The 13,706-nt window shown below is 65.4% G+C and overlaps 1 protein-coding gene across 6 annotated transcripts in view; it reads left to right on the top strand.

Moving 5' to 3' along the window:
- Nucleotides 1-13,706, top strand: part of NAV1 (neuron navigator 1) — a 75,522-nt gene that overhangs the window by 53,730 nt on the left and 8,086 nt on the right. The window contains exons 7-20 of one of the 6 annotated variants that reach the window (XM_065038258.1): nucleotides 5,732-5,870; nucleotides 6,053-6,350; nucleotides 6,773-7,469; nucleotides 7,567-8,028; nucleotides 8,232-8,273; nucleotides 8,410-8,561; nucleotides 9,177-9,347; nucleotides 9,861-9,913; nucleotides 10,080-10,103; nucleotides 10,197-10,274; nucleotides 10,474-10,557; nucleotides 10,733-10,844; nucleotides 11,470-11,591; nucleotides 13,414-13,610. In XM_065038258.1, the coding sequence (XP_064894330.1) occupies nucleotides 5,732-5,870; nucleotides 6,053-6,350; nucleotides 6,773-7,469; nucleotides 7,567-8,028; nucleotides 8,232-8,273; nucleotides 8,410-8,561; nucleotides 9,177-9,347; nucleotides 9,861-9,913; nucleotides 10,080-10,103; nucleotides 10,197-10,274; nucleotides 10,474-10,557; nucleotides 10,733-10,844; nucleotides 11,470-11,591; nucleotides 13,414-13,610 (2,631 nt within the window). The remainder of the gene's footprint in view (nucleotides 1-5,731; nucleotides 5,871-6,052; nucleotides 6,351-6,772; nucleotides 7,470-7,566; nucleotides 8,029-8,231; nucleotides 8,274-8,409; nucleotides 8,562-9,176; nucleotides 9,348-9,860; nucleotides 9,914-10,079; nucleotides 10,104-10,196; nucleotides 10,275-10,473; nucleotides 10,558-10,732; nucleotides 10,845-11,469; nucleotides 11,592-13,413; nucleotides 13,611-13,706) is intronic. The other 5 variants (XM_065038260.1, XM_065038259.1, XM_065038261.1 and 2 more) reach the window with 5 other exon arrangements.

Consider the following 13,706-nt stretch of genomic DNA (forward strand, 5'->3'; position numbering starts at 1 on the left):
AGCGAGGGGCCCGGCCGCTGCGGGCGGAGGTGTCCGAGGCCACCGGCTTGTCCAGGCAACGGGAAAATAGGAATTTCGCAAGCGGGCTGAGTCACGCTGCTCCCCCACCCCGGTGCGGCCCTGGGACTCTCCGAGCGCAAACGCGGCTGCTGCAGCCCACGGTGCCGCCACGGTGCCCCGAGCGAGGCCGCGTGTGTCACCACTCCCGGAGCAGCCGGGGATCCCCGCACCGGGACACGTTTCCTCCGGGGTTTCCACTGCTCGGGGCGGGTCAGAGGGGTGACCCTGCATTGTCCCCCCGCAGCTGAGCTCAGCGGCCCTGGTGCACAGTGGCTGGGTGCGTGGTTGTGGTCCACGGCTGATCTCGCTGCCTGACACCCCCACGGCATCGGCCGCGCTGCCGCGGGGAGATCAGATCCGGCTATTACCGCGGCCGGCAGCGCAGAGCTGGAGCGGAGGCGCAGCCTGGCCACAGGTCACCCCACGCGGGGGCTGCGCACGCTCTGGGGACCCACAGGGGCTGTCACCCACACCCCTTGGGGACCTGGGGGCCAGGGAGCAGAGGCAGTGCTGCCTGGAGGACAGGGGCTGGAGCAACTGCTGGGATGTGATGCTGATCCTCTTCTGCTGGGTGAGCTCAGGCGCGGCAGACCCCCTTCCCTGCCTCAGTTTCCCCATCTGCAAAGTCTCCGCCACCCTATGTTCCTCTGAGCGTGGCTTTGGTAAAGAGTGCCAGGTCGTGGTACCCAAAATGCAAATGGGAAGCACCTGGGGTTAGGGCAGCCTGTGGGCAGGGGCTGGTGGTATCTGTGGGGTGTACCTGGGGGCTTGGGGGTGTCCTGGAGGCCACACAGGATTTAGAGGGGTGTGGGGAGAACTTAGAGGAATCTGGGGACTCCTAAGTGAGTCTGTGGTGTTCTCAAACAGTACTGGGGGGGATTGGGGCTGTTAGAGGAGCATGGGGGGTGTGCTGGTAGTGTGGGGATCTAAGGGGGTCTGGGAAGGGGTTGGGGGTGTTGTGATGCCCTGAGATGGTTCCTGAGGCAGTTGTGAGGGGGAAGCAGAGTCCCCCCTGCCCGTGCCCGCGGGGAGTCCCCAACCCCCCCGATCGTGATTTATGAAGCTAATTGGTTTTTCTGCCCCATTAAGTGGAGAAGAAGGGGAGGGAGGAAAGAGCCCCCCGGTGTGCCCGTGCTTTCCTCGTGGGTCCTGCCAGAGCAGCGCGAGGCTGTGATGGGGGAATCCAGTGGCACATTCACAGGGCCCCTTCAGTGCAGTGACCCACAGATGTGGGGTGTAGAAACCCCCCAGTGCCAGCCTGTGTTTCCTCCCCTGTGGTGTCGCCAGCAGAGCAGGAGGAAGGGGCTGGGCAGAGCAAGAGGGACTCACCTCTTGCTCCAGGGCTGAGCTCGGGGTGGGTGCCAGGGCTTCAGCAGCACCGGCCTGGCAGGGACACGAGTGCCGGGACCCCGGTGGGCACCAGCGTGTCTGTCTGGTGTGCAAGTGGGTGTCTGTGCTGGTGCGAGACGGTTGAACCAGGGAGACTGAACCCTCCAGCTCCAACAGCTGAGAAATGGGCTGGGTGGCTCCTCTGCGAAGGGCTCTGTGCTGGTGCCAGTGCTGGTGCCAGTGCCCGTGGGGCTGCTGTGGCCGACAGCGATTCTCTGCCATCATCTCACACCAGACTCCTGGCTCAGGCAGGGTCAAAGCTGCTTTTCCTGGAGCCACCGTACTGGTCTGTGCTGACCTGGCTCCCCCTGCCACCCTGGGCACCCAGAGTCTGGATTTGGGACCAGCCAAAGCCAGAGCCGCCCCTGTGAGTGCTGCCTGAGCCGGCCGTGGTGGGGCCGAGGAGAAGGGCAGGGAGGGGACAGTATCCGATGTCACGTGTGGCCGGAGGGACCATGGGGATGCGATGCTGGACGGGCTGTGCTGCTGTACCCATTGGCAAACACCGACATGGGGCTGTCACCCCGCAGTGGGGCTGACTGCCTGCGGGGGTACCGCGCCATGCTGGGGTCACCGCCGGCTGGAGATTGTGAGCTCTGGCCCTTGGCCGAGAGCTGCTGCAGGGATGGTGACTGCGGGCAGGGTCTGATGGGAGAAACAGGGACAGCCGGGGGCATCCCTGGCCTGCCGTGCCATGCTGCGCTGTGCCATGCCGCGCTGTGCCATGTCGCGCTGTGCCATGCCGTGTGTACCGCAGCACCTCGCCTCGCTGGGGCAAGCACCGCACAGCCAAGAGATGGGGCTGCGCTGTGAGGAGGGAGCCAAGAGGCGTTGCCGTTCCCTCCAAGGAAGGCGTGAGGAAGGAATTACTTATTTCCCAGCCCACAGGGACCAGGTCTGGTTTGCCAAGGCTGCAGTTAACCCTCTCTGCCTGCTGTGGCTGGGCTGGCAAAGGTGTCCCCAGTGTCACTGTCCCAGCGAGGACCCTTCCCTGGGCTGCAGCTCCTGCTCAGATGCAAGAGAGAGAGAGAGAGAGACAGACAGAAATTGGCTTTTTGGTGGATGAAGCACAGAGCGGTGCAGGCACTGGTGCCCTGGCAGGAGCTGGGGCTGTTGGGAGCAGCTGCTCTGGCACCCAGTGGGACTGGGGTGTGCTGCCTTCAGGGATTGGGGTGGTGGGTTTTGGGGGCACTGGTGCCAGGCTGGGGGATGGCCTGGTTGGTACAGGTGCCACATTATGGGCTGGACTGGGAGGCACTGGTGCTGCCTGTGGGGATGTAAATGGAGGCTTGGGGGCTCTGGGGGCAGCTAAGAAGCCCTGGGCTGTGGCTGTGGTGTACCAGGGACAGGGATGGGGGGTCATGGGCTGGACTGGGTGGTGCTGGGACTGCTTGTGGGGCCATGACCTTGGGGCTCTGGGCTGGGGGAGTCCCCGGGAGCGGCGGGACTGGGAGCCGGGACCCCGGGCCCATCCCGGCGGGGGTCTGGCCGGTGCTGGGGGGCAGCGGCGGGGGGGGCCGGGCCGGGCCTTGCGGGGCCGCTGCCGCTTTAAGGCGCGGGCAGCGCGGGGCGGTCCCGCCGCCGCCGCCCCTCCCGCCGCGCCCGGCGGGGCCGCTGCCGCGGGCAGCACCATGCTGCGGGCGGGGGGCCCGCGCCGCGCCCCGCGCCTGGCCAGGTACCGTACGGAGCGGGCACCGGGACCGGCATCGAGCGGGCGGGGCGGGCGGGCGGCCGCAGCCCGGCCCCGGCAGACAAAGCCCCGCGCCCCGGGGCCGCACCACGGGCGGTGCTTTGTCTCGGCCGCGCCGCGGGGGGGAAGGGGGGCCCGGGCAGCGCGGCCCCGCTCGGCCCCGCAGCATCGGGGCGGCTCCCCCGGGAGCGGGACGAGCACCCCGGGTTCCGCCTCGCACCTGCAGCGCGGCTGGGCCGAGCCCCCGCGGGGCTGCCGGGGCTCCGGTACCCGCGGCCGGCGGAGCTGACCCCGACGGGGCGGGGCGGGCAGCGGGGGGCTCCGGAGTGGGTGCGGCTGCGCCGGGAGCGGAGCATCCCCCCGCAGCCCCTCGCACCGCGGCCGTGGGTCGGGTCCGTCCGCTGCTCACCGCCGTTGCAGCCGCCTCCTCGGGTCGGGCTGCGCATCACCGGGGCCGTGTCGGGACGTTTGTGGCCGGTGGAGGGTCCCCGCACGTTCCGATGCTGCGGCAGGACGGTCACGCTGCCGCAGCCCCCGCCTCTGTCCTTGAGCGTCTTTCCCGTGGGAGCTGTCGGGGGCAGAGAGGTGCAGGGCTTGGGGGTGTCCCAGCACATCGCTGCCTTCGGGGGGAGTTTGGTGCGGGACCAGCTGGAGGGTGGTGGGGAATTGCTCCGTATAAGATGGAGGGGCTGGAGCACAAAGCAGGAATTGAGTTTTGCCCCCGGCAGGATGCTGCGGCACGGCTGCCTCTTGTTTGGGGTCTGTCGGGGCACTCGGGTGGCCTCAGCTGGCGGGGGTCAGGGTGCCTGGGCTCGGCTGTGCAGCAGGAGTCATTGCGGCCAAGGTCAGAAAGCTGAGCCTTTCTACAGCACATGAGATTTGGGGACCCTGCAGTGTGCCAGCTGTGTGCTCCATAAGAGGGCTGGAGACATTCCACAGCGGGTCTGGCTCCCAGCCTCCCCCATGGAGTGCTATTGGGATGTCACCTGCGACCCCCATGCTGCCCTTCCTTGGTGTGAGGCTGCTAAGGAGGATCTGGTGTCACCCCCATTCAGCCTGTTTCTCTGGGGTCTGTACGGGCAGTGGGGTTTCCAGTGCGGGGCTGGGAGGGCATTTAGGGTCCGTGCTGCCAGGGAACCAGGCTGGAGAGAGCCTGTGTCACGTGTGGTCACGGCTATTGCCCATGGGATGCAGTTCCCCAAAGCTCTGCCTCACCCAAGCGCTACCTGCTGCGGCGTGGTGCCCATGTGGGAGACGAGCTTTGCTTTGTGCTCTGGGGGGGGTATTTCTGTCCTGGTGAGAAGTCACCTCCAGAGCAAGGGGTGCTGGTGGGAGATGCTTGGAGCCGGGCAGCCCAGCAGCACATGCCGGGCATGTGGTCGTAATTAGATCCCTCCCTTGGTGGCAGCACCTGCGGGGCTCTGTCCCGAAGTTGCTGTGGGGATGAAGGGGACTGTGTCCGTCCTGGCACTGTCGTGGCTTTGGCCAGTCCCAGATATCAGGGTACACGGGGCTGATCAGAGGGGCCTGGAGCTGCCTGTATTGCTCTGTCATGGTGTTTGGGCATCCTTGAGGGGATGGTGGTGGCTGTTGTCTGTGCCCTGGCACCCTGGTTGGTGGAGGATGGGTGTTCCATCCAACACCAGGCCCACCCTGTCCTGTCCCCAGTTCAGCCAGGGTCACGGTGCCGCTTGGGTGACACTAAGCAGCTTCACCAGCTGCTCGGGCTCTGGTGCACTGGACTCCTTTGGCACCTCTGTTGGGGAATGGGCGTCTCTGGCAGGGACCGGGACTGGATGCAGCCCCCAGCTCTGCTGCCCTCTCCTATGCTGCTGCTTGTCCCCCCCTGCTCCTTGCAGCCCCCTTGGAGGCTGCGGGGCCTCACTGACCTACTCAGCTGCTGACCGGAAAGGGGCTGTGCTCAGTCTGCTGGAAGATGCTCCTGCCCGTCTGTGCCGGATCGCCGCGGGCACAGCCTGGTGCCGCGGAGCCGGCCGGGCCCGTGGGGTGCGCAGACAGCTGCTGCCCCGGCACAGCCCTGACTGACGGCCCTGGAGATGCGCTTGTGCACGGTCCACTGAGCCCCCGGCACGGAGCAGCTGCCCCGGCACAGCCGTGGTGCCCGTACCTGCCGCCTGTGCCTGCTGTGGGTGCTGGAGAGGGGGGAGTGGGGTGCAATGGGGCTACCCAAGGAAGGGTGGATGCTGCGGGACAGCTGGTTTGTTTGCTCCAGACAGTCCCTTCCCTTTCCGGCAAAGCTCTCGACCCTCTCAACCAGGGGGCTCAGTGCCAGCCACGGTGCTGCCAGCCCTGACGCTGTGTGTGCTGCCACCCTTTGCTACACAGGTGCCCCCCGTCCCTAAAGAAACTTGTGTAGAGGCCATAACGCAAAGATGTGGGGTCACTGGGGCTTGTGTGCTGGCGGGACACTAAGCCTGTGCCAGGCTGGGCTGCAGCCTGCCGCGGCTGCCGAGTGCCAGCTCCCTGCCGCAGGGCTGAGGTTTGCACCCCAGCAGGCCCCGGTGCGGGGAAACACCAGAGCGTAGAGCTGGCGCTGGGCAGGGGGCTCTGACAGCGGCTCTGCCCTTGCAGCTGGGATGAGAGCAGCTCCATCAGCAGCGGCCTCAGCGATGCCTCCGACAACCTCAGCTCAGAGGAGTTCAACGCCAGCTCCTCGCTCAACTCCCTGCCCTCCACCCCCACCGCCTCGCGCAGGAACTCGGCCATAGCGGTAGGTGCCTGTTGTACCCGGACCCGATGCCACAGCCTCTGTGGGAGGGAGGGGACGGAGGGTGCTGGTGTGGGGAAACTGAGGCATGGCAAGGGGTGTTTGGTGCATCTCTCTCCTGGGTGGTGCTCCCTGGGGATGGGTTTGGGGGGGGTGCCAAGGCACCCCTGACTCAGCTCCACCAGCAGCTGCGCACGGACTCGGAGAAGCGCTCGCTGGCAGAGAGCGGGCTGAGCTGGTACGGCGAGGGCGAGGACAAGGCGCCCAAGAAGCTGGACTACGAGAGCAGCAGCCTCAAGATGGAGCACGGCTCCAAGTGGCGGCGGGAGCCCTCGGAGGGCGGCGACGAGGGTTCCAAGGGCGGTGAGCTGAAGAAGCCCGTCAGCCTGGGCACCTCGGGCTCCCTCAAGAAGGGCAAGACCCCTCCGGTGGCTGTGACCTCCCCCATCACCCACACAGCCCAGAGCACCCTCAAAGTGGCAGGTGAGACCTGTTTGGGGCAGGGTCCAGCTTCTCTGGTGGGGAGAGGGGTGGGTGGCATCTTTGTGAGCCTTCCCTGAGCACGTTGGCCACGGGAGGCCCTGTGACGGCACTCAGACCCTGCAGCTGGAGGGGGTGGCAGGGCCGTGTGTCCCCACAGGCAGGGTGTGGGTCTGGCCCCACATTAAGCCCTGTTTGCCCAGGGTCATGCCTGCCCCATGGCCTCATAGCGATGTGTGGGGCTGCAAACTGGCTGGGTGTCCTGGGGGCCTGGCCGTGGTTCTGTCCCAACACCTGGGATGGTGGCACGTCCTTTCGTCTCCATCATGACCCCATGTCTTTGATATCGGTGTCTGATCTGAGCTGATTCACAGCCAATTATCCCCAAAGGCTCCCAGGACGCTAACCCATCCTTCCCTGCCCAGCAGGCAAGCCCGAGACCAAAGGCACAGACAAGAGCAAGCTGTCTGTGAAGAGCACCGGCCTGCAGCGCTCCTCCTCTGATGCCGGCCGGGACCGCATCACCGACGCCAAGAAACCGCCCTCGGGCCTCACGCGCCCCTCAGCATCCAGCTCCTTTGGCTACAAGAAACCGGCTCCCACCACCGGCACGGCCACCGTCATGCAGACTGGGGGCTCGGCCACGCTCGGCAAGATCCAGAAGAGCTCTGGCATCCCTGTCAAGCCGGTCAGTGGGAGGAAAACAAGCCTGGATGTCTCCAATGCAGCTGAGCCCGGCTTCCTGGCCCCGGGGGCTCGTTCCAACATTCAGTACCGCAGCCTGCCCCGGCCGGCCAAGTCCAGCTCCATGAGTGTCACCGGCGGCCGCGGCGCGAACCGGCCGGTCAGCAGCAGCATCGATCCCAGCCTGCTGAGCACCAAGCAGGGCGGCATCTCGGTGTCGCGGCTCAAGGAGCCGTCCAAGATCGGCGCTGGCCGTGGCACGCCAGCCCCCGTGAACCAGACGGACCGTGAGAAGGAGAAGGCCAAAGCCAAGGCAGTGGCGCTTGATTCTGAGTGTGGAACGCTGAAGAGCATCAGCTCACCTGAGAGCACCCCAAAAGCCCAGGCCAACCTCCCGCCGGCGGCCAAGGTGGCTGAGCTGCCCCCCACACCTCTCAGGTACAATCCTTCCTCCTCCGAGGACGGTGGGTGTCCGGCATGGCTGTGCCCAGCACCCGAGTCTCACCTGCTTCCTCATCCGTTTTCCCCCCTCCAGAGCGGCTGCCAAGACCTACGTGAAGCCTCCCTCGCTGGCCAACTTGGACAAGGTCAACTCCAACAGCCTGGACTTGCCCTCCTCCAGCGAGCTGCACCCCCCGCACGCTGCCAAGCTGCAGGACCTGCACCCGGCCGGGGGGCACCTGGCACCCTGCTTCAGCCCCAGCCCTGCCCCCATCCTCAACATCAACTCCGCCAGCTTCTCCCAGGGCCTGGAGCTCATGGGGGGCTTCAGCGTCCCCAAGGAAGGCAGGATGTACCCCAAGCTCTCCGGCCTGCACCGCAGCATGGAGTCCCTGCAGATGCCCATGAGCCTGCCCAGTGCCTTTTCAGGGGGCAGCACCACCACCCCCACCCCTGCTGCTGTGCCCCCTGCCAGCACGGAGGAGGAGGAGGAGGAGGAGGAGGAGGCAGGAGAGCTGGGCTGGAGTGGGAGCCCCCGGCTCGCACATCTGGACAGGTACAGCTGGAGGGAGGGGATGGGGCTGCCACGCATCTCCACGGGCTCAGATCCCTCCCTGCTGCCCGCCCGTGACCTTTGCCACCTTTGGAGGCTTATCCTGCTACATTTTTGGGGAAAAGCCCCCTGTCCCCATGGCTGAGAGCCCATGGCACCTTCCTTCCTCTGTGCGGGGTTGTGACTGACCTTTCTTTCCCTTCCAGCACCAACCGTGACAGGAACACGCTGCCTAAGAAAGGGCTGAGGTAAAAGAGCCCGCATCACTTTTGGACAGTGCTGGGGAGGGAGCATGGGGTGTGGAGCTTTTGGGGGAGTGCGGTGGCTGGGAGCCAGGATGGTGCTGGGCCACCTCACCTCGCCACTCTGTGCTCTGCCCACCAGGTACCAGCTCCACTCCCAGGAGGAGGCCAAGGAGCGGCGGCACTCGCACGCTGTGGGCAGTGGGCTCCCCGAGGCCGAGGACCAGCAGGACCTGCCCTCGCCCCCTGCCCTCCCCATGGCGCTGGTCGGGAAGGGGCCGCTCACCAGCATCGGTCAGTGCCCTCCACCGCAGGCTCTCCTGCTCACGACCAGCACTGTCCCTCCTGCCCCTGTCACCTGTGTCCCTGTGTGACGTGCTGGTGCTGCTTCTCACCTTGGCACCCCCAGGAGCCCCCGTGCCTGGTACCTTTGGGGCCAGGATGGCCATCACCTCTGCTTCAGGGCATCTCATCCACCCTTGAGGCTCTGCCCCCAGCTCCCTGCTCCCCTGGGGGTGCCCGGCAGGGCCGGGTGAGCCCTGACTGCTCTTGCTAGGAACCTGTGTGTTCTGGATGGTTTGGGGGGTCCAGGCAGATGGGTTGGGGCTGCTGGAGATGCAGCAGGTGATGATGTGCTCCCCTCCTGCACCCGCAGGTACACGGGCTCTGTCGTGGTGGTGCCTGCTTTTCCTAGGGCAATGGATTTGTTTCTCAGCCCTGTGGTTACCTTGGTGCTGGCGTCCAGGTCTTCCCAGTGTAAACCTGCATTTCACTTTCCCCCAGTGCCTCCTGCTTTGGGACCACGGTCCCAGCTCCCTCTCCACGTCCCAGCTCGTGGATCGCTCCCAGCCCCGCTTCCCCGTCCCAGCCCACTCCCCAGCGTGACTCTGACCCTGCCTTTCCTTGCAGTGAGTCCCACTGCTGCCGCAGCCCCCCGGATCACCCGCTCCAACAGCATCCCCACCCACGACTCCACCTTCGAGCTGTACAGCACGTCCCAGCTGGGCAGCACCCTCTCCCTGGCCGACAAGTCCAAGGGCATGATCCGCTCGGGCTCCTTCCGCGACCCTGTGGATGACGGTGAGAGTGCTGTGCTGCGGCCCAGGTGGAAGGGGCTGCTGGGGGGTGATGGGGCTCCCCACACACTGTCCCTCTTGGTGCCATGTGTTGGTTTGGTGCATCCTGTCCTCAGCATCAGAGCAGGGGATGGCAGCCCCGAGACCCCTCTGTGCTGGGTCACAGCCAGCCCTGACCCCATGGGTGCCTGGTGTCCCTGGGGTGGTCCCAGGGTGTTGTGGCACTGGGAATGGGGGGGTCCCAAGCAGCCAAGGAGGGTGACAGAGCCCCCAGGCTCAGCTGGAAAGGGGGGAGCAGGTGGAGGTTGCTCCATGTGCCTTGGGGGGTCACCAGCCACAAGCCAAGACACGAGCAGTGCTGAGCAGCCAGTGTCCCACCCTCTGCCTCCCCTGGCCCCTGTGGCACCTCCCCTGCCCTGGGAGCTCCATCCCTGTCCCCTGCTGTGTCCTGCAGCTGCAGCCCCAGGGGTGGCACAGACTGGAGCACCCTGACACGCCGGGTTTTGTTCTGTTGCAGTTCACGGATCAGTGCTGTCCCTGGCTTCCAGCGCGTCCTCCACCTACTCCTCCGTAAGAGCCGCTGCTGTGCCGTGCCGCTTGCTGCATGGCTGGGGGGGCGGGGGTGGGCGCGGGGGGCTCTGTGCATGCCTCTGCCTCGTGCTGAGCCTGTCCTGCCTCGCTGCCCTCCTGACTGCCCGCTCTGTCTGTCTGTCTCTCTCTGCTCTCGCGCTGCCAGGCTGAGGAGAAGATGCAGTCCGAGGTGAGCCCGCGCCCTCTGCGCGTCACCTGCGCCGGCCACCGTGGCGAGGGCGAGCGCCCGGCCCTTCTCACGCCCTCTGCTCTCTCCCCACAGCAAATCCGCAAGCTGCGCCGCGAGCTGGAGTCCTCGCAGGAGAAGGTGGCCACCCTGACGTCCCAGCTCTCTGCTAACGTGAGTCCCCGCGGGAGCTGCTGCAGGACATGCTGCTCTGTGTCTCTGCCGTGCACGGGGCTGGTGCTGCCTGTGCCCACGAGAGCCTGGATTTCCCCTCTCCAGCTTCCTGCATCCCACACACAGCTGTGGGTGCTCGCCCAGCCATGGGTGCTTGCCCAGGCGTGGGTGCTCACCCGTTTCTCTCCACCTCTCCCAGGCCAACCTGGTGGCAGCTTTTGAGCAGAGCCTGGTGAGCATGACGTCTCGCCTGCGGCACCTGGCCGAGACCGCTGAGGAGAAGGTGGGTGCTGTCGGGTGCTGTGGGGGCACTGGAGTCACTGGCCATGTGTGAGGGTGTTGTGGGGCTGGGGGATGCTGGACGAGGTGAACCTGGCACTGCCCGCCCCAGGGGTGCTCTCAGGGTGGGTCCTGTGCCATTGAGGTGTGCTCTATGGCTCCTGGCTCTACTTCCTCAGGACACGGAGCTGCTGGACCTGCGAGAGACCATTGACTTCCTGAAGAAGAAGAATTCAGAGGCCCAGGCTGTGATCCAGGGTGCCCTGAATGGCACAGATGTCACCCCCAAAGGTACCACACAGTGCTGCAGCCCCCACCACGGGGGTGCAGCCCTTCCTGAACTACTTGTCCAAACCCAGCCGGGCTGCTCCTGCCCAAGGTCCCAGGGCTCACCTCGCACACATGGGGTGCTCACAGGTGAGGGACAGGGCCCCCTGGACAGCAGCCATTGCCCCCGGGACACCTGAGCCAGGGTTGGATGGCCAGAGCTGTCACTGCAGGAGGTCTCGGTGTGGGTTCCTGGGGTGACGGGATGGTTGTCCTCCCTGGGACGCCTCCTCACCCAGCCCTTTGCCGACATCCCAGTTTTGGCTGCTGATCTCTGCTTTGTTCCCACAAGGGCTGTTTCAGCCCGGAAACCCCAGTGTGAGGGCCAGGAGGAGGCCTGGGACAGGAGCAGAACCACGTGTGCTCCGGTTATCTCCCCAGGGTTTGGGGTCACTGTCCCAAATGGCAGCACCCTGGTGGTGTCTGAGCCCCCCGTCATCTTACAAGGTGTCTCTGAGAGCTCAGGAGGTGTTTGGGTGGGAGAAGGGAAGGGGTGCAGGGAGGAGGATGGATGTCTCTGGCCTCGGGGCAGACACAGTTTGCCGATATCTCTTTTCTCGGTCTTTCCCGCATCCCTCGCTGCCCCCAGAGCTGCGCATCAAGCGGCAGAACTCCTCCGACAGCATCTCCAGCCTCAACAGCATCACCAGCCACTCCAGCATCGGCAGCAGCAAGGACGCTGACGCCAAGAAGAAGAAGAAGAAGAGCTGGGTGGGTTGGCCGGGGTGCTGGCAGGAGAAGCAGGGCCTGGGGAGCGCTGGCAGGGTCTGGCCAGGGTCAGCCCCACGAGCCAACTGCTCTCGGTCTGCACTGGCGTTGTGGTGTTGGTCCCCCCTGTCCCCTGGGGACAGCACTGGTGAGGACTGTGTAGCCACCATGGATTTGTGTCTTGATGTGTTGTCTGGGACTGCTCCAGCCCCTCTGGGTGTTTCCCAGCCCTGGTCCCGCATGTCTGCTCCCTCGTTTTTTCCCCACATCTCCCTGCTGCCCACGCAGGCTCTGGCAGCGTTGGGGGCTGGACGCCTCGGCCAGGCAGCCCCTTCCCTGTGCCGGGCAGCTCTGAGCTGGACACGCGATTAAGTTGTGCTTTGTTTTGTTTCTCTCCCCCTATGCTGACCTCAACCCTTTTTTTCCAGGTGTACGAGGTAAGTCCTGTGCTGTTCCCTCCATGCCATGCCTGGCCAGGGCCCTCGCTCCATATTGTGGGACGGTGCTCATAACTCTGCATCCCATCCATTCCCCTGGCACTAACCCCAGCACAGGCCATCCTGGGCCCCAGCCGGGCTGCACACACCTCGGGTGCTTCCTTGGATGTTAAAGCCAAAATACACACCCGTGCAGAGGGGCTGGACTGCCCCAGGTGGCCTTGAGGCAACAGGAAGGGCTCGGATGGGGACCTGTCCCAGGGATGGGGACAGTCCCCTTCTTGCAGAGGGAAGGCAGGTGCTCTCCTGACTCCTCACAGCCAGATCTTTTGGGACAGAGACATCACAACAGCCGTGCTGGTGGCACTGGGGTGTCCTGCTGCGTGTCGGCATCACCAGGGCTGGTCTGATATGGCCCCAAGTGGCTCTGTCCCTGTTGGGACCCATGTGTGCCCCAGTGCTCCTCTGCTCTCCCACCAGCAGCAGAGCCTGACACCCACCTGCTTTTTTATGCTGAAATGTGATGGTTTTGTCTTTGGAGACACCCCAGACCAGCAGCCTGGCTCCTGGGGGAGCTGGGCTGGATCCTGCCCTTCCTCCATTCCCTCTTCCTCCCACCTTCCCTGGGAGTAGGTCCTGTCCCTCCCTGGGACGTGGGTTGAGCCCGGGGTGCCCGTCCTGCTGCTCTGCCATGGGCCAGTGCTGTGTGAGCAGGACCTGGGCCCGGTTTGGCCCCTGCAGTGTCCATCCATCTCCCAGCACGCTGCTCACCTCCTGCTTGCGGTGCTGTGTGCATGTTGCATGCCCGAAGGGACCCTGGGGACATTGCTGTGCTTTGGGGGGACTCCAGGGACATTGCTGTGATTCGAGGGGAGCCCACGGACATCACTGTGCTTCAGGGGGACCCCGCAGGGCAGAGAAGGGTGTGGGGCTGAGGTTGTCCCCTTGTGCCAGACCCCAGCTCTGGGGTGGCTGGGTGTGGGGATGTCCCCAAAATGCCCCAGCTGGGCTGACTGTAGGGGAGTGGATGTGAGGATGGAGTTGGCCCTTCTCAATGGACCAGGGGGCTGGTGCACTGCCCAAACACCCCGATGTGGGTGCTGGGGGGCAGCAGGACTAGGGGGAGCCTGACCAGGACACAAGTCCCACTCCATGGGGCTGTTTGGTGCTGTGCGGACTGGGACGTTGCGCAAAGGGCCCTGCACCCCCATCAGCTGTGCCAGCAGAGCGGGGCCAGGCCAGTGCCTCCCCAGGCACATCCTGGCTTGGTGATGGATGTGGTGTTACCGGTCCCAGCTCAGACTGGGACCCCTGGGGCAAGACCAGGTCAGGTCTCTGTGCAGCTGCGCTGTTGGGCTGTCCCTGAACACCATTTCTGTCTCCCATAGCTCCGCAGCTCCTTCAACAAGGCCTTCAGCATCAAGAAGGGCCCCAAATCAGCCTCGTCCTACTCGGATATTGAGGAGATCGCCACGCCAGACTCGTCGGCCCCCTCATCCCCCAAGCTGCAGCATGGCTCCACAGAGACCGCCTCGCCCTCTATCAAATCCTCCACCTCCTCCTCCGTGGGCATCGACACGACCGAGTACGTCGGGCCAGGGTGGGTGGCACAGGGTGGGGACGGCTGGACACGGGAGCTGCAGATCCTGCCATGGACACACTCAAGACTCGGTCCCTTCCC

This window comes from Columba livia, chromosome 22 (genome assembly GCF_036013475.1).
Source record: "Columba livia isolate bColLiv1 breed racing homer chromosome 22, bColLiv1.pat.W.v2, whole genome shotgun sequence".
Taxonomy (NCBI): domain Eukaryota; kingdom Metazoa; phylum Chordata; class Aves; order Columbiformes; family Columbidae; genus Columba; species Columba livia.